This window comes from Bicyclus anynana, chromosome 8, assembly GCF_947172395.1.
Source record: "Bicyclus anynana chromosome 8, ilBicAnyn1.1, whole genome shotgun sequence".
Taxonomy (NCBI): Eukaryota; Metazoa; Arthropoda; class Insecta; order Lepidoptera; family Nymphalidae; genus Bicyclus; species Bicyclus anynana.
Genome location: NC_069090.1, coordinates 6880700 through 6908400, shown reverse-complemented (window position 1 = coordinate 6908400; position 27701 = coordinate 6880700). Strand labels below are relative to the sequence as shown.

General features: G+C 36.6%; 1 protein-coding gene across 3 annotated transcripts; it reads left to right on the top strand.

Moving 5' to 3' along the window:
- Nucleotides 1-306: 306 nt before the first annotated feature.
- LOC112047740 (SID1 transmembrane family member 1) lies at nucleotides 307-26413 on the top strand. 3 transcript variants are annotated; one of them, XM_052883034.1, is made up of 21 exons: nucleotides 309-616; nucleotides 1622-1691; nucleotides 2979-3081; nucleotides 6005-6106; nucleotides 6621-6733; nucleotides 7735-7841; nucleotides 8643-8727; nucleotides 9944-10027; nucleotides 11390-11517; nucleotides 12505-12626; nucleotides 13771-13815; nucleotides 15578-15676; nucleotides 17589-17700; nucleotides 18285-18360; nucleotides 18993-19169; nucleotides 19687-19804; nucleotides 20525-20647; nucleotides 21826-21942; nucleotides 22511-22643; nucleotides 23720-23924; nucleotides 24985-26413. In XM_052883034.1, the coding sequence occupies exons 1-21, from the start codon at nucleotides 498-500 to the stop codon at nucleotides 25159-25161; spliced, it is 2415 nt and encodes an 804-aa protein (XP_052738994.1). In that variant the 5' UTR covers nucleotides 309-497; the 3' UTR covers nucleotides 25162-26413. The 3 variants fall into 3 exon arrangements, 2 of the variants coding, with proteins under 2 accessions (XP_052738994.1, XP_052738995.1); XR_008251031.1 differs by lacking the exon at nucleotides 22511-22643 and having other exon boundaries at nucleotides 307-616; nucleotides 24985-25125; XM_052883035.1 differs by lacking the exon at nucleotides 13771-13815.
- Nucleotides 26414-27701: the final 1288 nt, after the last annotated feature.

Here is a 27701-nt window from a genome sequence, read left to right as displayed (position 1 = left end):
TCGGCAGTCCGTTGTTTGACAGTATGTAAAATAGATAGACGGTATCTCGGTACCGTCTGTCTATTTACAAGTCTGTAAAATAGACAGACGGTACCAGACTGTATCTGTAGACTGACAACCAGAACGCCGCGCTCTGTGTACCTAATTTGTATACGAAATACCATAAATTTAGAATATAATCTATACAAAATACACAAAAGTGCAACCTGTAGCTTGTGCACTAGCCAAGCTATAGCTAACCTCGAAAATATAAGTACCCAGTACATTCAATAAGAAAAAAAATATAGTTATCTGGCAGTGAAACGTCAATGTCACTGTCACTCACAGATTGTGAATGTGATGTTTGTGTTGTGTTTTTTGAATTTCCCCTCTGACTTCGATCAATTCAATTTTACTTTTGAATTTTGATATTCATTATTCATATTCAAGAGCTTGTAGACGTACGTAACGTGATCAGCTCGATACTCAATGAATTTAACACACATCACGTAATTTTAATGTTTGTCTCAATAATGATAGGAGTGGTAATTTTGACTGTGTTTCTTAGTTCGAGCGCTCATAGTTTTAAGAAGAATGGTCTAAACAACGCCAATAAAACCTTTATCTATAACAACACGTACGTATTCAAATCTATAGATTACTTTGTTGGATTCTATAACTATTTAAGTGACGTAAATACTTATTTAATTATTACAACTTTAAATAAGTTGAGTGCAGTGGCTGCTTTTCGTATGAAATTGTAAACAGTGTGATATTAAACGTCTATACTATACTTAAAATGCGATTGGGGGGAAATCCCGGTTCTGGCATAATTAATATAATGATATTACCGGTACCGACCAATCAGAACTTTGGAAGCAAAACTCTAACCTGAACTGATATAGAAAAATCAGGGGCAATATTTGTTGTTGGTTTTCGTATTATTATATTTACAAGCTTTCAGAAGATTAGCGTGGTCCTGCATGAGGCTAATGGGAGTTTATTGATAACTCTACAACTGTATAGATAGTGATAGATTTTTTTATTTCTTAGCAAACCCTAACAATATTTTTGGAACTGTATCTAGTTTCAAAAGTATTCATAATTATAATCAACTTGTGCTTAATTAATGAAAATAAATTTGATTAATAAGCTTAGAACAATTACATAATATGGTTAATATATTTTATATATTATTTTAAAAAGAAACCATTTATAATTTAAAATAAATAAGTTATGAAATAACATGTGTTTCCTACCTTCATTTCTAATTTCTTTGTTAGTAAACAGTACTTATCAAGAAATGCTGTAGTATAGTAAGAATATATAATTTGCCTTCTTTTTTATTTACAATTAATCAAACTGAATTTCTGAATGACATCAGGAACAATTATTTTTCTAGATGAAAGGATCTATGTCATTTTATAAATGACATATTGAGAGAAACAAGAATGTTTTTTTAATAACAGATTGCAAAGAAAAAAAAAATTAAAAATTCCTGATGGGTGTAAATATTATTTACGCTATCACACGACAGACCTGGCACCTGCTCAATGAATCCATGGAATAATATTAAGATGTTTGTCTCATAAATATTTTGTGATTTCACTGAACAATTAAAAAAAATCGTTTTTTTTTTCAGATATCTATATGACAACATTATAGATGTCATTGTGAATGACACAACAACACACATACTTGATTTCACAGAGGTGATATAATTTTTACCACTTGTTTGGCAGAAAAAACAATTCTTCCTTTTCTTTTGGTCCACCCACACACAGTCAAGTATGTTGTCAAGTCTACAGCACGCTTGGGTATGTGGTTAGTGAAAAAAATATTAAAACCATACCAATAACAATATTTCAATATTTTTACTTTTTACAGTAGACTTGTCTGTGTGTGGCCAGCCTTAAGCTTTTTATAAGAATAACCTGGCAACCTAACACTGGAGTAGATTGCCGGGTGTATTTTTTTTTTCCTAAAAGAACAGAAGCCTTAAATACTTATTATATATTTATAAAGATTATCTAGTATTATGAATTTCTTTCGTAGAACTATGGGTGTATAAATTTCTTTTCCTAAAAGAACAGAAGCCTTAAATTCTTACTATATATTTATAAAGATTATCTAGTATAAAGAATTTCTTTCCATGAATTTCATATTAAGAGCTGTGCTATGATAAACAATAAACCAATTGTAACATAGACAATATTGTTTTGCTTTATTTTTGGGGTGGACCACCCTTTTCACTTAAGGGTATGAAAATAGACAACCTATTCTGTGAATATACATTTAAAACTTCTTCACAATCGGTCAATCCATTTTAGTATAGAATTTTAGGAAAAAGAAAATAATTTAGGAAAAATATAATAATATAATAAGTCGGGGATTGGTTGAGGTCAGGACGGGACAGACGAAAGTGGAAATTGCTGGAGGAGGCCTATACCCAATACAATGGGATTCATGCAAACGTAAAATAAAATAAAAAAAAAAAAAAAAAAAAAATTGTATTACTAATTTGTATGAAAAATAAAGACTTTATTATTATTATTATTATTATTATTATTTATTATTATAATAAGTCGTACTCAATGTTAATTACATATAATGTCAAATCTAATAGTTAACGATACTAATGCATGCATACAAACAAATGCTCCCAATCCTAACACTGCTTCTTCTTCTTCTTCTTTATTCTTCTTGATTCGCGGCTCTGCAGGTCTTCTTGAGGTCCCTGTATCACATTGACCGTTACCGATCTATTGTGATTGTCACTGACTAGATTTCCCCTCCAATACTGATTGCTGACAGGTACAGCAGCAGTTTCTAGGCTGGGATGTGTTTCACCTCCTCTGGGTCCACTGTTTAATGCCCTAAGTGGGGGATGCGTTTATGTATTAGAGCTGGGCAATTGCATAAGATGTGCATAGGTGTTTCCACTAGGAAGAGTCTGCACAGATCTGCTTACAACAAGTTATTATATAATTTGGTTTTAGATGCCTGATCAATTGTCAGTGTTCCCAACCCGGGTGCATGTGAGCACAAATGATACCAACAACTTGGAGTACCCTCTCTTTGTGACTGCAGCACAGCAAAAAGGTATGTGTGTCAAATTCTATGCTTTTAAAAAACATTTTTTAAAAACATGTGAGTTTCGCTTTTCTGACTTGTCTGACAGTCTGTCGGTATTTTTGATGATCAGGCATCACGCTGAAACTATTTAATGAGTTCAATTGGTGGGTGACATAGAAACTTGGTTACCAACAAACTAAGTCAAGTCATAAAATCTTTTTGACAAAAAAATTGAACCGACTTTAAAATCACAAACTAATAAACAAATTAATTAAACAAATAAAAAAACCCGACTGCATAAATTATACAAAAACTAAAAAGAAAAAAAAAACAAGCTCAGTCCAGAAGTGTAGAAAGCAGTTGGAAAACGAAAACGAAATAGAATGATTTTCGTCTACATTGTTTTACAGGTCCCGACTGTTTTCTAATTGCTTTCTACACGTCTTCTGGACTGAGCTTGTTTTTTTTTCTTTTCAGTTTTTTTTATACTTTATGCGTTCGGGTTTTTTTTATTTGTTTAATTAATTAATTTATTTCACACTTTTTAGTTACGATAGATGGTTAATTTCGGATTTATTTGTTACGTTTATTACAAAGTACGATAATTTAAACGTCCAACCGAGGTTAAGCAAGTATTCAAAAAATTCTACGGAACGCTCGGTGGGCGAATCCGACTCGCACTTAGCCAATTTTTATAATCAATATATTTAATTTAGTCTATTTTATAACTTCACTTCACATACCTGCTTGCACCTATAGTCATCCGCCTCGCGTATTTTGTATAAACAACTAATAAATAACGTTTTTCTAATTATAATTTTTTTTAAACATAGCCATGATTACCATTGCAATATTAGAAAAATATTTTTTTTTCACCTTGAGTCTATAGCGTCTCACAGTCGCCTTGTTATTTTTTTTTAGTTTCATTTACCTAAGAACACTTGGGTTATTCTAATTACATAAATCCGTTCAGTGGTTTGGAAGATATGAGGTAATAAAGAATATTACATACATACATACATACATACAAGATACGCTTGAAAAACACAACCCTTCTTGCAGTCGGGTAAAAAGGGGTCTAAAAAGAACGAAACCGAAAACGGTGTGGATTTTCATCCTCCTCCTAACAAGTTAGCTTCCATCTTAGATTGTATCATCACTTCCAATCAGGTGAGATTGTAGTCAAGGGGTAACTTGTAAAGAATAAAAAAAAAGAACGAAACAAGAAGATATTTCAGATTGATATAGAGAAATGCATAGGAACAAAAATGGTCACGGTAGAGCCGTGGACGTACGAAGATGAGGCTTGTGATAACTTTGTCTGTACAGTCCTCAGACCAATTATTGTATAGGACCTGCCTCGCTTGACATTACTTTTCTGTCAAAGTCTATGATCAACGATCTAATACGATTATACAAAACTGTCTCTATAGTATCGATGTTAAATAGTCGTAATCCGTGTTCGTCGGTTAAAGAGCTCCGTAAAAATACCTTTCTGTGTGATTGAATGGTGTAAAAACGGACAAAAACTTCTAGTTTAGTACAAGATATATACCAAATCTAAGCTCGTTTTCCTCAGAAAACGCAGACTATTTTGTTCGTGACTATGAGTGCGATACAGGTCCTTCTATAATTGGTCTGAGGTACAGTCAGTACAGTCATGATTCTATATGACGACGGAATATCTTTATTGGCTAATCACATAAGCTTTGCTGGGCAATAGTAGTTATTCCGCACGGTTACAATTTTTCCCTTAGAATAAGTTCGAGTTTTGATATCGTCATAATAGCACAGAAAACTTAGGTACAATATTAGGTACCTACGAGTAGCTTATGAACTTGTTTGTACATCTCGTAGTGTCGTAGTCGTACATACTACAGTCCCACTAGGTATTTCTCGGTACAGTTTGCTCATTATTCTTCATGAGAGCTTTTTTGTAATGTGATAATATTAAACAGTTTCAGCTTTCGTTATCAAATATGTTCTGCGAAGTCTAAACATACTCGTAACAAATAAAATGTGCCTTTGTATTAGCGACGAGTACATCATTATCTCTTCCGTTTGGGATTTTGTGGTCAGATTACTACTTGGTACCTATATTTGAACTGCGTCATTGGTGCAGTTAGCTTATGTGCCTTGTGATTATGATGTTTTGAGTTCAAGTGGGTAGGACTAGAAGTTTCTGAGGTTTTCTCTCCTCTATGATTTTTTTAGCCTATTTAAATCCGTTTTCACGGTTCACTATAGGGTCAGCCATCCCATTTTATAGGAGAGAGACCTTATGGAATAAATGCTTTTCTTTCTTGACCATTAGCATATCAAGGATTATTTCGTACGGTGGGTCTGGCCCTCGCCATCAGCCTATTATTAGTATCATAATAGAATTCCATATCGGTAGCCCATAATCCTAAGGTAGGCTCAGGTCCATTCTAGGGTGGGCAGGACCCACCTGGCCCCCTCGCTATATACTCCTATGCTAATGACATGACGGTCGAAATTTGTCTATTTTCACGAGATATGTCTTTGGTCGGATGCTGTGCCTACAGACACCGCCGTGTTATGCTAGGCTGGGGCCCTTGGGCACACAAGAATTTGGGGCCCAAGGGCCCCAGCCTAGCCCTAGCCTTTTGGAAAGGAAAAAAAGCGAATTATACTAATTTTTTTTACTAAGTATGGCCATTTAATAAAGGTAATCAAATACAGTAATATGTCATTAATGATCTTAGAATGCTGCTGGTTTTTTGGTTACGATCACGATAACAGTTTCTTATGGGATTTTGTTGAGTGAAATCTTCTATTAGGTATATCATTAATCAACATTTTGAAGAAGATTGCAGTCCTTCGGGGCCTCCTGAGAACAGGGGCCCTGGGCACGGGCCCCATGTACCCTTATGGTAAAGACGGTATTGCCTACAGAGGAGCATTGTCACATATTCACTGCTGTTTTTAGGTGTGTCATCATGGGAACTGCCTCTGGTAGTGCCAACGCGCACCACTGTACTGCAATTCAACGACATGGCAAGAACTCTTTGTCCACACGACGCCGGACCGAGTAAGTTTCCACAAATAACTAGTGCGCCGATCTTCGAATTCACTTTGATCATCACGAAGCTCGTTCGTTATTCGTTATCAACCCATATTCGGCTCACTGCTGACCTCGAGTCTCCTCTCAGAATGAAAGGGATTAGGCCAATAGTCCACCACGCTGGCCCAATGCGGATTTGCAGACTTCAAACACGCAGAGAATTAAGAAAATTCTCTGGTGTGCAGGTTTCATCAGAATGTTTTTCCTTCACCCTTTACGATGTGATATTTAATTTCTTAAAATGCACAACAATATAAGAGGAGGAAACCTGCACACCAGAGAATTTTCTTAATTCTCTGTGTGTGTGTAGTCACCAATCCGCAGTGGACCAGCGTGGTGGACTATTGCCCTAACCCCTCTTATTCTGAGAGGAAACTCGTGCTTAGCAGTGAACCGAATATGGGTTGATAATGGTGATGTTGATGAATGTGTATTCAATCTGGCTCTATTACAGATGTAAACATCTATGAATTTTCCACAGATATAACGGCCCAAGCTCGCCCAACGTTGACGTTGGCTACATCAAGTCCCGATAATATATTAGTGAAAATCAAACTGAGACGCGTGCAGAACTTCTTCGTAGATGTGAATAAGGTATTATCACTATAGGTTGATGTCTATTTATTTTGACGACCCACTACCGGGCCAGTGCGCATTACATGCGGCCAAGTGAAGAGAAATAGACAAATTTCAACTAATAGCGGCGCAACCGGAAATACCAAGAATATAATAACCTCGTTATTGATTCAAGTTGGGAGGAGGGGAGTTTACCAAAAGTTGTTACTAACCAAATGTTTTTTTAATATTGCTTAATCGATAGTTATGCAACTTAACAGCCACAATGTTCTATAAATTGCGTGGTACATTAGAAATTTTTATTACCTAGTAACCCAGTTAGGTACCAGAATCAAGAATTTTTGTAAATAAAATAGTTGAGCATCTCATCAAGATGAAGCTACTCACGGAAAATTAACTTGATAGTAATCAATTGTAAAAAATGTTCCTCGGATCCTGGACTATTTACCAACTGCGAGCTGAAAATTTCTTTGAAGGAAAAATTTCAATATTTCCTAGTCCGACCCAAGACTCGAAGCCAAGACCTCTGAATGTGACCCGAAGTCACAGGATATCTATATGGCACTGGTCCACCGAGAAAGGTTGGTTGCCATCTTATAAACAGAATGCTCGGTAGTATTTCCTATACGAACTGCATAACTAATATTTTATTAACTACAAAATATATATATACTTTCATACAAAGTAATTCAAATAATACACACGCTTTTAGGTGACAACGTTGCATTTTAAAATTCAAACAATTAAATACGTCATTATTATATGGATGCGCATAAGAAACATGTTTTAAGATCTATTTACAAAGAAAAAATTTATTTACTCCAAAAATATTCATTTTGAATTATTTTTTGTCAAAGAATATAACCCTAGAGTTATGGCAAATACTCACGAGCACCTGTACAAGCGGCTAAAAACTCTGTTTGTCAACAATTGCTTTCTTGCGATTGGTTGCTCATCTGTCAAAGCGAACCAGCTTGACTAGGTCCGCTAGTATGTAAATAAACTTGTCTCTGTTCCAGGAAATAACCCTAAACGTGACCCCAAGTTCGCCGAAGTATTACTATTTCTCTTTTGACTGGGATCCATTGAATTTGACAAATAACAATGATCCGTCTTATTTACCCATGTGAGTAGTTAGTTAGTTAGTGAACACATTATATTTAATTATTTATATGGTTTTTTAAATTTTTGTTTGTAATAGAATATAAGACATGTCTTTAAGCATTACCAATATTTTTCTTTACCCAACTAAGCGGAAAGCCAGCAAAGAAAGGGGGTACATAGTTCGAAGAACCGATGGACATTGGGGTTCTAAGGTGCTTGAATGAACCCCGCACTAGAAAGCGCAGTGTTGGTCGACCCCCCACCAGGTGGATTGACGACATCAAGCTAGTCGCAGGAATTCGCTGGATGCTGGCTCAAGATCGTGATGTTTGGAAGTCCCTAAGGCCTAAGTCCTCCAGACGAAGTCCAACGGCTGATATGATGATGATCATGATGAAGTCACGAGCGTTCGCTAGTATAATAAAAATTACATCATAGCATGAGTAGCACGCTATGATGTAATGAGTCGTGATAGCTCAGTGGATATGACCTCTGCCTCTGATTCCGGAGGGTGTGGTTTCGAATCCGGTCCGGGGCATGCACCTCCAATTTTTCTCTTGTGTGCATTTTAAGAAATTAAATATCACGTGTCTCAAACGGTCAAGGAAAACATCGTGAGGAAACCAGCATACCAGAGAATTTTCTTAATTCTCTGCGTGTGTGAAGTCTGCCAATCCGCATTGGGCCAGCGCGGTGGACTACTAGCCTGACCCATCATTCTGAGAGGAGACTCGAGCTCAGCAGTGAGCCGAATATGGGTCGATATCGATGAGTAGAGAGTTAAGACGTGCAGAATGCTACTTAATAAAATAATCTGTTTTAGATTTAACAAGAAACCAACGAGTGTTCTTTTAATGATAGATTCTGATGACGATGTATGTGCTTTCGTCTCCATACAGAACAATTCGGTAAGTAATTTGCTATAGCTTGGTAAGTTGCTGACACTCCCCTGATATGCGGGCGACGGGGGGAAAGCACTGCGTGGATATAAAGACGCGCAGGACATCGCTACCCTCCCGGCCCGAGTGGACCATCAGGAGTGTTACGAACGAATTTGCCAAACTATAGTGCTACATGCCTTATTCAACTTATTAGATTGACTTCTTTAGATTAGAATCTATCTATCTAGGTATCTGGAGGTATTACAAATTCAGTTGTAAGGTTTGACTTATACCGCAAGTTGAATAAAAGTTTGTAAAAGATTAAACAGTTTTAGAGTTATTACTCTAAAATTAAAAGTTTGTTTTAAGAAAACGGCCGCGTGGCGCAGTGGGTAGTGACCCTGCCTTCTGCATCCACGGCCGTGGTTTCGATTCCCACAACTGGAAAATATTTGTGTGATTAGCATGGGTGTTTTCCAGTGTCTGTGTGTATTTATACATTATATAAGTATTTATATGTAGTATATAATTGTATATTAATATTAAAATATCAACTATCTTAGCACCCATAACACAAGCTACTCTGTAGATATGCTTACTTTGGGGCTAGATAGTGATGTGTATTGTTTAAGTATATTTATAAAAAAAAAAAAAAGAAAGCTCGTCTGGTGAAATAGGTACTATGATCATTTTGAAGGAGGTTGCTGATGAAATTACAGGCATATTGTGTTAAAGTGAAAGCTCAAAATAAAAATGTGCAATACATATGAATAAAAATGTGCTTTACCAAGTGCTTATAGTTATTTACACATTTTACAAAATACAAATGAGCGTTTTTAGAATTTTTGTCTGACCTATCTAAACTTTGGAGTGGCTAAACCGTGGAAGATTTAGGAGGTTTATAAGCAACTAGCTGACGCTGCGCGGTTTAACTCGCGTGGTTCTCGTTCCCGTAGGAATAGGGGGATAGTATATAGCCTATAGCCCTCCTCGATAAATGAGCTATTTAACACAGAAAGAATTTTTTAAATCGGACCAGTAGTTCCTGAGATTAGCGCGTTCAATCAAACAAACAAACTCTTATTACTACTAACAAGACTTAAGTATAGACTCCTTTTGTCTCGGAAAATTCAACAGTTCCCGCGGGATTTGTAAAAAATTAAAATTCACGCGGACGCATGGTTATTGAATAAGAATAAAAGAAATACAAAATAAATAATTAATTAAATAAAACTGTTTTCAGTGTCCAGTGTTTGACAACGAACAAGATATGCTATATCAGGGTTATTATTTCACCATGTCCAATAAGGGAGGCATTACTGTTACGGTAAGTAACGGCTTAAGTAAGTTTTGACGGCCTCCGTGGCGCAGTGGTATGCGCGGTGGATTTACAAAACGGAGTTCCTGGGTTCGATTCCCAGCTGGGCAGATTGAGATTTTCTTAATTGGTCCAGGTCTGGCTGGTGGAAGGCTTCGGCCGTGGCTAGTTACCACCCTACCGGTAAAGACGTACCGCCAAGCGATTTAGCGTTCCGGTACGATGTCGTGTAGAAACCGAAAGGAGTGTGGATTTTCATCCTCCTCCTAACAAGTTAGCCCGCTTCCATCTTAGATTGTATCATCACTTACCATCAGGTGAGATTGTAGTCAAGGGCTAACTTGTCAAGAATAAAAAAAAATCTTAATTGTTTTAAAAAGAAATTTAAATTTGCAAATTTGCAATACTTTGCAAATCCTGATTTAGACCTTGCATCTTCTTAACATAGAGTTAGGTAGTGTTTTGTTTTTGTTTTTTGTTTAATACCTATATAATACCTATGTGTGATATTTCGTTTAACTTTAATCTAAATTTAATATTGTTCTTTGTACATTAGAATTCTGTATTAATTAAAAATTATTTTATATTATTATACTTTATTGTTTTAGTCGGGTGCCAACGATTTTTAGTTTTACCGCCCAAAAATCGTTTGTACTTGGCTGGATTACTGGAGTAGCGAGAACTAGGCCCTATCCTTAGTGCATGCTGTGACAACCAATAAGTGGCTCTGCAATAATGGGGATGATTATCTGCAATAATGGGGATGATGACTAGGTTTGAATAAATAGATTTTTATGATACATTCGGGTAAATAAGGTCAATGTTAACTAATTTATACATAAAAAGCAAAGATTGTCTGGATATTTGCAAAATAAATAAGATTATAATATTTCAAAATCTATTAAAAAGCTTAGAACGTAATTAGATGAAAATTCATACAGTTTTAGCTTCCTTACACTAAATGTGACATTCGATAAATTAACTATAAACATAAACGCACAAATAACAAAGATATTAATAATTTTGTTTGAACGCACATACAAATCTAACGATCATTACATTACCTACGACGTCATTAGTTCGTGCCATTTTGTATGGGGCGTTTTTCAGGGATCCGCGGCAGCGCCGCAAATTTGGCCCTTTAGATCCCTGTAGCTCCGAAAGTAATGATCGCAGATACCCTGTTCCTTTTACAAAATTGGTTCACTATTAGCATACTCTTAATTTATATACAGTTAATAAAACTGTCATCATCCCTATTGCCGTAACTTATATATCTATTTCTTCTATTCTTTATATTTTATTGTAATCTGTTGGTGTCCTGTTTAAAAAAATAAATAAAAATAAATATTTTTTTTTATCTATTTCCAGCAATCAATGTTTCCCCGTGGCTTCTACATAGTGTTCATAGTGAAGGAAAGCGATGAAGATTGTACCGGTGTCAGGGAGCCCGGAGAGCGCGGGGTGTGGGACTCCAGAAGTCGAGTTAAAACGTTCAGGCGAGTAGAAAACTATTGTAGAGTATTAAACGGTTACATTTCGTTAGAAAGGTTAGGTCCCAGAGCCTACTAAAATGCGCTTAGGGTGGCAACCGAGGGGTTTAGTGGTAAGGTACATAACCCGTCTTCTCCCCCAGTAAGTCGGGTATCTCGGAAAGATATTTCCCCTCAAATAAAAAAAAAATAAAAATTAAAAAAGTTTATGAAACGGTTTATAAAAGGGGATTTGTAAACTCTTAATAGCTGACGCCCCTGACTTCGATCGCGACAAACAATCCTTGACGAATTTGAATGAATATGACGGCCTCCGTGGCGCAGTGGTATGCGCGGTGGATTTTCAAGACGGAGGTCCTGGGTTTGATCCCCGGCTGGGCCGATTTAAAGCAAAGCGAACGATGTCACTGACATACATACTGATGTAAATACATACTCGTATGTCTCAGGCTAAGTTGCACCATTTAAAAATAATCATGATTTGCTTGTCGAAGTTGTCAAATCACATACATTTTCAAACGCAAGTCATTGAAAACGTTAAAATTATGTCTTGCACCATAACAGCTAGTTTCTTCATGTAAAGCTAAAGTAACAGTAAAAGTAGTTAGTAGTAAAGAAGACTTTATTTTTCAGTGAATAAGACCGTCGCTTTTGATTTATGACGTTACTTTGACTTTTACTTGCGATGAAGAAACTAGCCGTAAGTATGGAAACGCTCTTGGAGTGCCTTCACATACTCTGTGGCCCGGCGCTGGCACTCACATCGTCATGTGTGGTCATTGGTTTGTAAAATGTGACGACCACTGGTGTAGACAGTAGTCTAACGAGCGGGGCTAGAACTCAGATCCTTTCTGTGATGGTTCCACCCCATAACCAACTTCAAATCACATGGATTCTAGCCGTTGAAACTATTTTTTTTTTCAAAATAACTCCCTGTATAACTTAGTCCTTTGATTTTCAAAGGAAACTAACAAATCCATGTTTTCGGTGCAGGTTCCGCGCAGTGGAAGCTGTGTCGTATGAAGACTATGTCACAGGCTCTTTGGTCGTGCTGGCCCTTATGCTGTTGGTCGCTCTGTCAGGACCTATTGGAACCGCAATATATTGCAGGAGACGTATGTATATATGCATATACAAATTGTCACATATTGCGCCAAATTAAAAAAGTCCTTGCGTCGTATTCCTTGCTAGCGGACGCCTGCGACTTCATCCGCTAAATCGATGTAAACTTTCAAGTTTCAACCCCTGTTTCATTCCCTTATATAAAAAAAGTCGGGTTTTCCTTCCTGACGCTATAACTCCAGAAAACACGAACCGATTTCCACGGTTTTGGAAATCGGTGGAATTGTTGGATTTGGAATTCATTGGAAAGGTCTCGGGCTCCGTGAGGTTTATAGCAAAGAAAATTCAGGAAAAATTTTAACAGAAAAGCGGGAAAATCTTTTTTCACATACAGCACCATCTCTGATACATAGCATGTTTAGGGTAGGGGTAGGGTAAGGGTAGGGTAAGGTAGAGTAGGGTTAGGGTATGTTTAGGGTAGGGGTAAGGTAGGGGTAGGGTAGGGTTGGAGTAAGGAAAGGTAGGGAAGAAGCGCACATTAGTCAAAGCGAAGCTTGACTGGGTCCGCTAGTTCCCTTATATAATTATATTTTCGTATGTTTTAACCCGCGACGCAGAAAGAGGGGTGTCATAAGTTTGATGTATCTGTCTGTCTGTGGTACCATAGCTCCCGTACGGAAGCGATTACAATTTAGTTTTTTTTTATATGAAACGTGACTTATGTGCGAGTGTTCTTAGGCATGTTTGATGAAAATCGGTTGAGCCGTTTAAAAGTTCTGGGGGTTGAAAATGAGGAAGAAAAATTAAGAAATATACTCGAGCGGGGTCTCAAATGAAAGCGCACTGAAAAAGAATATTGATGACTTGTGAGTGTATAATTAATAATTTCATGACTGCTGAGTGAGTGCAGAAAGATTACTTAAACGTTGATTTTATAGCTGTTAATTAATTTTGAAAAGTTGTTGTGTTGTTGTGGACGTCCACTGCAGGACATAGGCCTTTTGTAGGGACTACCAAACACCACGATACTGAGCCGCCTGCATCCAGCCAATCCCTGCGACTCGCTTGATGTTGTCAGTCGGTGGGGGGTCGGCCAACACTGCGCTTACTAGTGCGGGGTCGCCATTCCGGCACTTTCATATTCTATTATTACGACCCTGCGTGCCAGGAGTGTTTAGTAAACTGATGTTTGTTTAGGGTCCAACACGCAAGATCCTCAGTCAATCAACATGCCGCGAGCTGGTAAGACGTAAACCTGAAGTATGGTATAAATAAAACAATTGCTATATATCATACAATTGAATTATATGGCTGTGCATGTATTAACAGGGGCTATATATTATAATTTATACCGTTAAATTAAATAAATAGACCTTCAATCGTTGTATTTATGACTTTTAAGTGTCGTATTTATTAATTGTATACAAAAAATATATAATTATACAGTAAAATCATTTTATTTGTGATATATATGTAAGTGCGTATATTAAATTTGTATCTATTTGGTCTTCAGAGACTGATTTGTAATTAGAAGAGTCCAAAATATTTGGGCTGCATGTTTAAAAACAAATTAAACCAATACTATAATCGCATCTTGAGAATGCTGCTTTCAAATATTGTATGTACTCTAACCTACATTATTATATGTCAATTATTGTTTTTTTTTTTTGACTACAATCTCACCTGATGATAGTGATGATGCAGTCTAAGATAGAAGCGGTCTAACTTGTTAAGAGGAAAATCCACACCCCTTTTCGGTTTCTACACGACATCGTACCGGAACGCTTGGCGGTACGTCTTTGTCGGTAGGGTGGTAACTAGCCACGGCCGAAGCCTCCCACCAGCCAGACCTGGAGCGATTAAGAAAATCTCAATCTGTCCAGCTGGGGATCGAACTCAAGGCTCCGTTTTGTAAATCCACCGCGCATGCCACTGCGCCACGGAGGTCGTGTAACTGCCATCTCAACACATTTTTGACGACCTCTGTGGCTCATAGGTGCTGTGGAGGTCAACAGAGAGATCCAGGACTTCTATAACTATTAATTAATCAACAGTAAAAAAAACATCTGGTTAGTAACAACTTTTGATACACTACCCTCGTCCCAACTTGTATTAATAACGAGGTTATTAAAAGTTGTTACTAACCAGCTGTTTTTTTTACTGTTGCTTAAATAATAGTTATTTAATTTAACAGCCACAATGCTCTACAAATTGCGTGGTACATTAACTCATTCCGACGCTTAGAATTTTTTATTTCCTGGTAACTCAGTTAGCTACCCAGAATTAAGAATTTTCGTAAATAAAAAAGTCGATCGTCTCAACACGATGAAGCTACTCACGAAAAATTAACGTGACAGTAATTAGCTGTAAAAAATGTTTTACGGATCCCTAACTATGAGGCGGACATATGTGTATAATTTTCATAATTTCATTTTGTCGCTTTGTAAAAAACAATCGTTAACAATCGTAAACAAATCGTCGTCGTTATCAACCCATATTCGTCTCCTCTCAGAATGAGAGAGGTTAGGCCAATAGTCCACCACGCTGGCCCAATGCGGATTGGCAGACTTCACACATGCAGAAAATTTTCAAAATTCTCTGGTGTGCAGGTTCCCCCAGATGTTTTCCTTCACTGTTTGAGTCACGTGATATTTAATTTCTTAAAATGCACACAACTGAAAAGTTGGAGATGCGTACCCCAGAGCGGATTCGAACCCACACCCTCTGAGGCAGAGGTCATATCCACTGGGCTGTCACGGCTCAAAAAATATTGTCTGCAATGTCGAGTTATGTCAGGAAGTGTAAAAGCTGTACATAAATATATAATGGAATGAAAGACAAAAATTTTGCATGTGTGCGCTCGGTGGTGTAGCTAAATTCGGATCCCTTTTTGCGGTGATTTTGTAGGCACGTAACCTGTCTATAGTATAAAATTATCATTGGTTAAAACAACCTGATAAGGTTGATAAACAAAAGTAAAATGTATTTATGTCCTTTATTACAGAGGCAATAGTGCTAGTTGAGGAATCGCACGGCCCGTCCACTTCGAGAGGCGAACCTACGACCAGTTCAAGCGAAACTGTGCCAGTACTAACACAAAGGGGTAAGTTAAAAGAAACTAGGGGAAATTTGAAATAAAGTGAAATATTAATTAAGAATAAAGAAAATTTATTTTATTGTATCTTGTGTATCAGAGTTTATTAAATAGATTTTTTATAAAAAGAAATTTCGAAATTAAAAGAGTTAATTAATTAAAAAAGTTAATGTCGAGACAATTGACACAATCATGCATGTAAAGTCAAAGACAAAATTCATTTATTTCAATTAGGTTTAGCTTACAAGCGCTTTCGAAACGGCAGGTAATAATGTTATTAGATAATGGTGATAGTAACTAGTCGATAATTAAAATATGTATTAAAGTTGCGAGGGTAACAAACGCGTCTTCCGCGTCCGATATAAGCTCACAATAAACACACGCCACGCTAAAAAAAAGCCACTTTTTTAGGATTCCGTAGTCCACAAGGAACCCTTATAGTTTCGCCATGTCTGTCTGTCCGCAGAGACTATTACTACTAGAAAGCTGTTAGCACGACAATGTACATAAAAATGCATGAAAATGTGAACAAAGTCGTACAATATAATCTTGAAATATATATTTTTAGGGTACCTCCCCTATATGTAAAGTGGGGATAGTTTGTTTCTACTCGTTTAATTCATAGTATCGTTGGATAGGTCTTTGAAAGTTATAAGGGATTTTTTATCAATAGTTTTTGATGTAGGGATCTGTTTGTAAAATATTAAGCTTTTAAGAGCAAAGTTTTGTTAAAGTCAAGTGTCTCCACCCTCTACTGGCTAAACGGTTGTTTATGGATACGTGGTAAAATTCCACAAAATAGGATATATAATGAACTAAGGAAGACTATAACAGTTAAGTAGCAATTGCTATTTAAAGAGTTATAGTCGACCAACTTAAAAACGTAATTGGAAATCGAAAACTGCATACCAATTTCGTTGTTAATTAAAAAGATAAAGTTTTCAGTAAGATAACTCAGAGTCTGTTAAAACTAGAAAGCTTAAATTTTGGTGTGCTTTATCATAGGCATCACTGCTTACCATCTGGCTCTATAACAGTCAAGGGCTTGTTTAAATCATTATACAAAAAAATCAATCAAACTTCAAAAATGGGGGAGTTGTAGTCGACCAACTTAAAACATAATTGGAAATCAAAAATTGCGTACTAATTCCGTTGTTAATTAAAAAGATAAGGTGTGCTTTGACCATTAGCTGCATCATTGCTTACTATCTGGCTCTAAAACAGTTAGGGCTTGTTTATATCATTTAAAAAAATGCAATCAAACTTCAAAAATGGGGGAGTTATAGTCGACCAACTTAAAAACATAATTGGAAATCGAAAATTGCGTACTAATTCCGTTGTTAATTAAAAAGATAAGGAGTGCTTTGACCATAAGCTGCATCGTTGTTTACCATCTGGCTCTATAACAGTCAAGGGCTTGTTTAAATCATTATACAAAAATTCAATCAAACTTCAAAAATGGGGGAGTTGTAATCGACCAACTTAAAACATAATTGGAAATCAAAAATTGCGTACTAATTCCGTTGTTAATTAAAAAGATAAGGTGTGCTTTGACCATTAGCTGCATCATTGCTTACTATCTGGCTCTAAAACAGTTAGGGGCTTGTTTATATCATTTTAAAAATATGCAATGAAACTTCAAAAATGGGGGAGTTATAGTCGACCAACCTAAAAACATAATTGGAAATCGAAAATTGCATACTAATTCCTTTTAGGGGAAAAAAGGGGAGCATTTCACAGATGGCATCGCACATCGTTGCGTCGTTGATGCCAAGAGTGTTAAAAAAATTTCAAGCATTTAACTGTTTTATCTTATTACATTTGGATCTTAATTTCAATTTAATACATCTATTTGATTTTATAATGACTTACTTTTAGTAAAATTCTGGTCTACATAGTACATTTTTCTTTTTTGTACTAGATTCGGATTTGGAGTCAGAACCCGAGCAGATTATCGGCTCACTGCCAATGCCTCTAACTGTCGCGAGACTCAGTCGGGCTTGCGCTGTTGTGCAAAGGCGGCGTTCCAATAGGTAACTATATAAAACACTAGCGGACGCCGCGCGGTTTCACCCGCGTAGTTCCCGTTCCCGTAGGAATACGGGGATAATATATAGCCTTTAGCCTTCCTCGATAAACGGGCTATCTAACACTGAAAGATTTTTTCAAATCGGACCAGTAGTTCCTGAGATTAGCGCGTTCAATCAAACAAACTCTTCAGCTTTATAATTATAATATTAATATAGATAGACTAGCAAACTCCCCGCACATTCACCCGAGTAGTTCCCGTTTCCGTGTGAATACGGGGACAAAATATAGTTCTAGTGCTAAAAGAATTTTCAAAATAGGTTTTGTATATCTAGAGATTACGCCATACAACACCACAAACTTTATCTCTTTATAATATTAGTAGAGAATGAGTTTTTCATAGGTTTTTCAAATTGTTGAATAGTGTAGTGTAATATGGCTAAATATATAGAGAGCAATATTTCCAGTTGCGCCGCTATTGGTCGACTAAGTCTTTCTCTCTACGCGAGATATATTGTTGTGGTCTGGGCCTTATGATGCTGCCGCTAGACCAATGAGGCAGTAACGATGATTCACTGTACGTTGTCAGGTATTTCTGGAGCGCTCTCACGGTGGCTGTGGTGTACGCTCTTCCAGTCGTGCAACTGCTGTTCACATACCAACGAGTAAGTTCATCATCACCGTCATCATCATCATCATCATCATCCATCATCCATCATCCATCATCCATCATTTATCCATCAGCCCGTTTCACTGTCAATAAGTATTCAAAATTCATTTATTTCAAGTAGGCTCAGTTACAAGCACTTTTGATACGTCAGTTGACTATTTGTAAAGATTCTACCACTAGTTCGGAAGTCAGGTTCTGCTGAGAAGAAAGAAAGATTAAAAAAAAATATATATTATAATTTTCTTATAGTTTTACTTCCTGCGTGAAGGTGGAAGCTGATTCAATGGCCTCCAAGCACCCTTATCATTAAGCAACTTATCTATGGTGTAGTAACCTCGACTAAGTAAATGTTTTTTAACGCATTGATTAAAGCTATGCAATGATAGGTCCATCAATCTCAGGTATCTTGTAATAGGATAGAGCACATTCAAACCTACAAAAGATTTTTTTGTACGTTGGCTCGACGACATCGCCACTATAGGGGTCTACCAGTGACGCTAACATACGAAGGTTGAAGAGACAGGGGCTTAGTGATACATACAATGGACAGTTATTTGCAGACACAGACAGACTTCTTCAAATTTATGTGTACGTATTGATTGAATCATCAATTAATAACATTCACAGCTGATATACCAAACTGGCGACCAAGATGTCTGCTACTATAACTTCCTATGCGCCCATCCGCTTGGCGTGCTAGCGGACTATAACCACGTGTACTCCAACATTGGCTACGTCATCCTGGGCCTGGTGTTCATGGCACAGGTCAAATGCAGGGGGAGGTTCAGAAACGCAAACAATCAGGTAAGGAATTATTCGAAATGTGTTTTAATTGACCTGACCAAGATGTCTACTACTCAGTGGCATGCACTTCATACATGCATTAAAGTATTTCATAACCTAATAGTTGACTTCTTAATGCTTATTAAATAAATATTTTTCCAGTTAGCTTAATTTTCTTACTAATGCATACCCACATATACATACAGTGATCGACAACCATATGCACGCCACTGCTACTACTACAACTTATGCAGTATACAGTAAAATTTTGTCTATGCAAACTTGAATAGTTTGTGGTCGGGGCTATCCTGTAGGCGTGAACGACATTTCGTGAAAAGAAAATGCCATATTGTCGGCCAATAAGCATATCTCGTGGACAGAAAACGGCATATGGTTGACCAATAGCGGCAGAGTTGAAATAACACTCTCGTTTTCATTCAAATTTTTTCATATCCGGTACATTTTCGTGTCCACTATTGGTCGGTATTTGTATTTCCCTCGTATGGATACCTACTGACGGGTATGAAATTTCTTTCAGGAGTTAGGCATTCCGGAGCACAGAGGCGTGCTTTACTCAATGGGGTTGGCGCTGGTGATGGAGGGATTGCTATCTGGGTGTTACCACCTTTGCCCCAACAAGATGAACTTTCAATTTGGTGAGACTAGAACTATGTGTACTTTGTCTATACTAATATTATAAATGTGAAATCCACTCTGTCTGTCTGTTACCTTTTCTAGATGAATTTTGTTATAATTGTAAATGGAACCTTGGAGCTATACATAGGGTAATTTTTGACCCTTAAATAAAAATAGTAGGCTGTGAAATAGGGGTTGAAGGGAAAATTCTTCATTTTTATAGTTATAGTTTTAAAAATTTGTTCATATAGGTGAAATAGGTGTTGAAAGTTTACATTGATACGCGGATGAAGTCGCGGGCGTCCGCTAGTAAACTAGTATAACTCGCAAAGAGGGAAGATTTTATTTTTCGTTTGTTAAATGTACATAATTTTTAAACTGGGTTTCTACAGTAATCTTTTTACTTTAGATATTAAAACCTGTTTCAAATATTATTATAGTTTATATTAATTTCGATTTGAATCAAATCGACAGTTAAAGAAAGTGAACGTTCCGAATTTATATTTACCACTGTAATTGTGGGAGAAGTTATAAGTTGAAAGATTTTTCATTTTTCATGGAAGAATCTCACAGTTTTGTTTATAATGTTACACTGTGAAGATAACTGTCATTTTTAACTTACTTGCCGCTGTTTGTATACCTCGAGGTCACATCACAATGATAAGCGAACCTTATGAACCTTAAGGAACTAGAAATACGATTCATTATTGCAATATTTTAGTAGTTTTATTTTCTGGCAGACTCGTCGTTTATGTACGTGATAGCTGTGCTGTGTATGATCAAGTTGTATCAAAGTCGGCACGCGGACGTGAACGCCAGCGCGCACACCACCTTCATGCTGATAGCCTTTGTGATGGCCATTGGTGAGATTCTTTTTAATTCATCATCAACCTATAATCGGCTTACTGCTGGGCTCGAGTCTCCTCTCAGAATGAGAGAGGTTAGGCTAAAAGTCCACCACGCTGGCCCAATGAGAATTAGCAGACTTCACACACGCAGAGAATTAAGAATATTCTCTGGTATGCTGGTTTACTCACGATGGTTTTCCTTTACCGTTTTGAGACACGTGATATTAAGTTTCTTAAAATGCACACAATTGAAAAAGTTGGAGGTGCATGCCCCCGGCCGGATACGAACCCACACCCTCCGGAATCGGAGGCAGAGGTCATATCCACTGGGCTATCACAGCTCATTTTTATTACAAGCTTTTATTTAGTTTCACCTGTCCCGATGTCCGTATGTAATCTAATCTTGCAAGTTACATTTGATCCACTTCCCATCGAATGACAGTGCAACATTATTATGACAGAGCTAAAAGATGGCCATAGGAACTCCATAATTAAACGACGCAACCCCATCGAGTTTGACCTCTTTTGGTTCGTCTTGACGAGTACTTTGATACTATGTGGTAACCAGGGTCTGATGATAGAGCTGGAAGGTGACCATAGGAACTCCTTAATTAATCGACGCAATCCCATCGATTTTGAGCTCATTTGATTCGTCTTGACGAGTACTTTGATACTATATGGTATGATGATGGAGCTGGTTACTGGTCATAGGAACTCCGTAATTAAACGACGCAACCCCATCGAGTTTGAGCTCATTTGATGCGTCTTGACAAGTACTTTGATACTATATGGTATGATGATGGAGTTGGAAACTGGTCATAGGAACTCCGTAATTATACGACGCAACTTTATTGAGTTTCGGCTTGTTTAATTTGTCTTGACGAGTACTTTGATAGCATTTGGTAACTAGGGTCTGACGATGGAGCTAGAAGCTGGTCATAGGAACTCCTTAATTAATCGACGCAATCCCACCGAGTTTGAGCTCATTTGATTCGTCTTGCTGAGTACTGTGATACTATATGGTAACCAGGGTCTGACGATGAAGCTGGAAGCTGGTCATAGGACATCCGTAACTAAACGATGCAACCCCATCGATTTTGGGTTCGTTTAAGCTTAAGCGGCTTGAGTATAGATGGCGATGTGTATTGTCCTAAATAATACGTCAACAAGTATGGTAAATTCTTTTTTTTTAGGTTGTTTGGGCATGATATATCCAGAGGAATGGTTTTGGAGTATTTTCACCATATTACACCTCGTAGTATGCTTCATACTCACTCTTAAAATTTACTACGTGGACAGAGTGAAGATAGGTAAGTTATTTTTTACAAGAATTATTTAACATTTACTAGCGACTCGCCCTGGCTTCGCGTGGGTGTTATGTAGATACTAATATCATGATTCGTCTGTACTACAGGATATATTTATTGCACACCCTGCGAATACAAACCGCTGCCAACTGGGCTGCGTCCGTTTTTTATTACATCTCTGATGTATTTTATACACTACAATATGTGTATAATACTCGTAAGGGTTCATTTACGAGATTTAGATTAGATTAGATTTATAGACGTAAATGAACAGTTGTATGTATTGTAAAAGAATTTTTTAAATCGGTTCTGTAGTTTCAAGTTTATTGAACGTTACATATATTATACCTATACAATTCTCTTTATAATATTTTTGACGACCTTGGTGCTGTGGTATGCGTTGTGGATTTACAAGTCGGAGGATTTAGCGGTACGATATCGTGTAGAAACCAAAAGGGGTGTGACTTTTCATCTTACTCCTAACTTGATTGAATCATCACTTACCTTTACGTGTGATTGTAGTCAAGAACTAAACTTGTAAACTTGTAAAGAATGAAATGCCTATTTACAGAACCGTCAATAGCGCTTAGAGCTTGGGCGGGCTTAAGACAGCATGGCTGGAACGCTTTTGTGCCGTCGTACCGCGCTAGAGGAGTGCTGCTTGTGGTCGCTAATATTGCCAACTGGGTTCTTGCTGGTTATGGGTAAGTTAACTAGTTCGTTTGACTAGTCTCCTCCTCCAAATTATGATATCCTGGTTTCGCCTCCTGTGAAATGTGAAACTTATGTGTGTGAAATATGTGAATGAAATATATTATAGCCTCTACATTGAACTCTTATAATAAAAGGACGCACAATCATGTAGAAAATTTTACTTAAAAACTGGCCAATATTGCTTTGACTGTTTTAGAATTATTAGTAAAGAAAATTATACCTAAAGGCCTTTAAATATAGTCCAATATACAATAAAATCCCAAATTCAGAGCAAATTCAACCTTAAGGATTGAGTTAATGGTTGAATTTGCAAATGCTATTTGAATTGAGTGCCAAGAAGTTGTGTCATTGAGTGGGGACGTTTTTTGGTCGCTGATTGTGCATCCACTTTTTAATAGGAGATCGATGAGCCTCTATCACTCGCAAATATCGTAACTTTCTAATGGTAACCGATTTTTCAAAATTGGTTCTGTAGATCAGACATTCAGATCAGACTCTCAGAATGAGAGGGGTTAGGCCAATAGTCCACCACGCTGGCCCAATGCGCATTGGCAGACTTCACACACGCAGAGAATTAAGAAATTCTCTGGGATGCAGGTTTCCTCACGATGTTTTCCTTCACCGTTTGAGACACGTGATATTTAATTTTTTGACGTGATATTTAATTTTTAAGAAATAACACATCTAATAAGAAATCGAGATTAATATATAAAAAAATTAAAACAGTATTTCATGTCAAAATTATAGGTTAGGTTAGGTATATACCTATGAATTTCACATAAAACATTAAGTACATTTAATTTTATTTAGTCTAAAATGTAACAAAATTGTCTTAATGCTATATGATTGTTAAAGTTATTTTTAAGAAAATATTATTGTACTTAAAGTTATTTTTAAGCTTAGTTGCAGATGGACGACAGGGTCAAATCTTTGTGATTTTTGTGGTTGTCCGTTTAATTTACCTTTTTATGTTTTGTAATTTATTTTTAATAAAAAAAAAAAAAAAATAAAAAAAAAACAAAAAAAAAAAGACAGTATGTAATATATGATTAATACACATTTTCAGTGTGTACGAGCACAAAGAAGACGTTGCACGCCACCTATTGGCTATCCTTCTGGGCAATACTATCCTCTACATGGGTGGCTATGTGATACTGAAGCTCATCCACAGGGAGAGAATATCTCCAGTCACGGCGCTGTGGCTGATCCTCGCTCTTGTCACTTGGATTGTGGCAGCCTTTCTGTTTACTGATTCCAAGACAAAGTGGTCGGTGAGTGCCCATAGAGTAATTAACTATGGAGATGCATCGCACCCCAATTAACCAACAAATTTTTGAGGTCGACGGGGTAAATTCGCACATGGAAAATATTTAACAACAATAATATAATTTGCGTTACTACACACAGCTATAATTTTGATTCGCATTACGAACACTTGTAATTTTTACACAGAATATTAAATTACTCGATGTTTTGCTGTTCCGCCTGAAGAATCGATTCTATTTAGCTAGATATTTTTTTACAATTTTGATATAATTAAGCTAGAACTTATAAATTAAACGTAACTTCTTTTAGTAAACTAGGAATAGTTGACCATTTTTTATGCCATTCAATATTAACCGACATTTCTAGGAGCTCTATACACAACAAAAACGATTACAACAAACAATTTCTAGCAACGCGATAGATCGTCGATCTTGTACTTTGACAGAGGAGTAACGTCTAACGAGGCAGGTTCCTATATAATTCGTCTGAGGTAGAGCATTATCCATACTAATATTAGCTAAGATATTATATTGACGGCCTCCGTGGCGCAGTGGTATGCGCGGTGGATTTACAAGACGGAGGTCCTGGGTTCGATCCCCGGCTGGGCAGATTGAGGTTTCCTTAATTGGTCCAGGTCTGGCTCGTGGGAGGCTTCGGCCTTGGCTAGTTACCAACCTACCGACAAAGACGTGCCGCCAAGCAATTGAACGTTCCGGTACGACGTCGTGTAGAAACCGTAAGGGGTGTGGATTTTCATCCTCCCCCTAACAAGTTAGCCCGCTACCATCTTAGATTGTATCAAGACCTACCATCAGGTGAGATTGTAGTCAAGGGCTAACTTGTAAATAATAAAAAAAGCTATGCGCCACGACACATCTCGTGAAGACAAAATGATTATTACCGACCAATAGCGTCTAACCGAAAATATAGGTCTCGTTTTCATTGCGATGGGATGGGAGTCTAAGTAGACACCCTTACCACAGAGCAGAATCAGGTCAGAGTATCTCAACGTGGTTAAATAAAAAACTGGATGAAAAAAAAAAATTGTACATTTTTTGTTTACAGCAAACTCCAGCGCAGTCTCGAAATCACAACGCTGTGTGTTCGGCGCTAAACATGCTGGATTCGCACGACTTGTGGCACATGGCGTCGGCGTCGGCCATATTTTTCTCTTTCAATGCTTTGCTCATATTGGACGATCCTCTCGCTGATACCCCAAGAGATCTTATCCCAGTATTTTAATTATGTATTTGTTTTTGGCCCTGGTGCTTTAGTTAAGCTATTTTTAGTAATATAAATTGCATTTTAATTAAATCATTATGACAATATTTCTTATGTGAATACTGTATTGTGTTTTAAGTATTATGAAAAAAATATCGCCATTTCAATTTCAACTTCATTGGGTTCTAGAATTTTATTTTACATCGAAAATTTTTACCGACTTCGTTTTGTCTACGTAAAGATCCATCTATTAAAAAATCCACTGGAATACTAAAAAAACTTACATACAGCTGAATGTAGAACCTTCTCCTTTTTGGTAATAGTACTAAAAATATTATTTATAGTCTATGAAATATTATATTAGTGTAGCCAGCTACAAAAATTGGTGCTTTTATTGGAAATACTCGTGCCTTTAGTTCTACTTTTACGTTATTACTTTTATCAATGTAATTTTAGTCATGCCTTCGTTACCAATTATTTTATTTTATTAAGCAATTACAATGTTATTTTTAATACTTTCCATTTAAGATTATCTCAATATTTTTTTTTTGTTTGAAAGCCTCCGTGCCAGATTTGTAGGCGCGGGGAATTTACAAGACGGAGGTCCTGAGTTTGATCTCCGGCTGGGCTGATTGAGGTTTTCTTAATTGGTATAGATCTGACTGGTGGGAGGCTTCGGTCGTGTACTCTGCCGGCAAACACGTACTTACCTCCAAGCGATTTAGCGCTTCGGTACGTTGTCGTGTAGAAACTGAAAGGGGGACCGAAAGATTTCATCCTCTTCCTAACAAGTTAGCCCGCTTCCGTCTTAGTTTGGATCATCACTTACCATCAGGTGAGATTGTAGTCAAGGGCTGACTTGTAAAGAATAAAAAAATATATATATCTCAATAAGTAGATATATATATATATATATACTTATTGAAATGGTCTAATTTACGACCTTTATGATTTTCCCATTTTAGTAGTTTGTGTAATGCCAGAAACAAATAACTACGCTTTCTATTTTAGAAACTCCAAAGAAGTCCATAATTTATAAAAATAGATTGTAGTACATAGTTTACATTCATTGATGTGTTAGTACATTTATATCAGCAATAAATGCATTCATTTCACTTCTCAATTATAAAATGACTGTGATAAAGGATGTGCTTGTATGTGAAAATTATCAATATGTTATGCTAATAGTATTTTAAGATTGAAACTGTGTCAGTTCGTGTGATTGTTATCCTAATTGCTGTAAGATTTAATAAATTTTCTAAAGGAAAACATATTTTGCATTTATTTAATCACTCCTCGTTCAGTTTAACTTCTTATATATGAAAATATCAATTATGACATTGGATCATACCCAAAGAACGTACGACACATATAATAGTACTTTTTATTTTTAGCATTTAATACTATATATGTTATTACGCTATGTACTGAAATACATATTGATTTATACCTAAAGTAAGTTAAACAATATGAAATTACTTAGCTTAAATTACCCATTAGGAACTACTTCAATTTCATCTATATAATGTATAAAAGAAAGTCGTGTTAGTTACACTATATATAACTCAAGAATGGCTGAACCGATTTGGCTTAGAAGCTTAGAATCAGGAAACCTATCTGGTTCTTTGGGTTTCTTTATTTTATTTCTAACATGCTGACGCCGCGTGGTTTTACCCGCGTGACTCTCGTTCCTGTAGGAAAACGGGTATAATATATAGCCTTCCTCGATAAATGGGCTATCTAACACTGAAATATTTTTTCAAATCGGACCAGTAGTTCTTGAGATTAGCGCGTTCAATCAAACAAACTCTTCAGCTTTATATATTAGTATAGAAGATATAAAAGAAAGTCATGTTAGTTATATTATTTATAATTCAAGAACGGCCTAATCGATTTGACTGAAAATTGGCGAGGAGGTAGCTTAAAACCAGGAGACGAACATAGAACACCTTATAGTAGGGATAGGAAAGAACTGCACAAGTCAAAGGGAGGCTTGACGGGGTCCGCAAGTAAGTTTATAATTAAGTGCTCTGTAATGTAAAGTGTGGGTAGTAAGTAGATTCGATAAAGTAAAATAAATATGAATAAATAAAAATGATTCGAGAATATTGATTTTATAGACAGATGGATGAATAATTGTGAGGCATATTAGTAAAAAGAATGCAAACTCCTCACAAAGGGTTTTAATAATTATTTAATTCTCATTTAAATGTTTAAAAAAAATTGCTTAGGTATTTTCTGTATCGTAGTAGGGAATAGGGACGATTATGACAACCTAGATTGTTTTGTACACTAATTATGTTGGAAATGATGAATAAATCGTTCCGTTCAATACTCTGCGACCTACATAGTAAACAATGTTATAGGTAGGTAACTATGTGAACGATGACCTAGCCACCTTGTAAGGACTGTCGATGCCCTAGTGGCATACTTTGTAGTTGTAGCGCATGTGCACTTCAAGTCTTGAATGACGGCTTATCGTGGGACGGGGAGGATTTTTTGTCACTTCCCGGGAATATTTGTAAGTACATTAAATAATATCGAGGTTCTAAAAATATAAA

What these genes read in the sequence shown, in the direction of transcription:
- LOC112047740 (XM_052883034.1), top strand. Translation starts at nt 498, where the DNA reads ATGTTTGTCTCAATAATGATAGGAGTGGTAATTTTGACTGTGTTTCTT. An exon ending in CAAAGGCGGCGTTCCAATAG is followed by an intron (nt 17,701 to 18,284) that starts GTAACTATATAA and finishes GTACGTTGTCAG; the next exon opens with GTATTTCTGGAGCGCTCTCA. An exon ending in CAAGATGAACTTTCAATTTG is followed by an intron (nt 19,805 to 20,524) that starts GTGAGACTAGAA and finishes ATTTTCTGGCAG; the next exon opens with ACTCGTCGTTTATGTACGTG.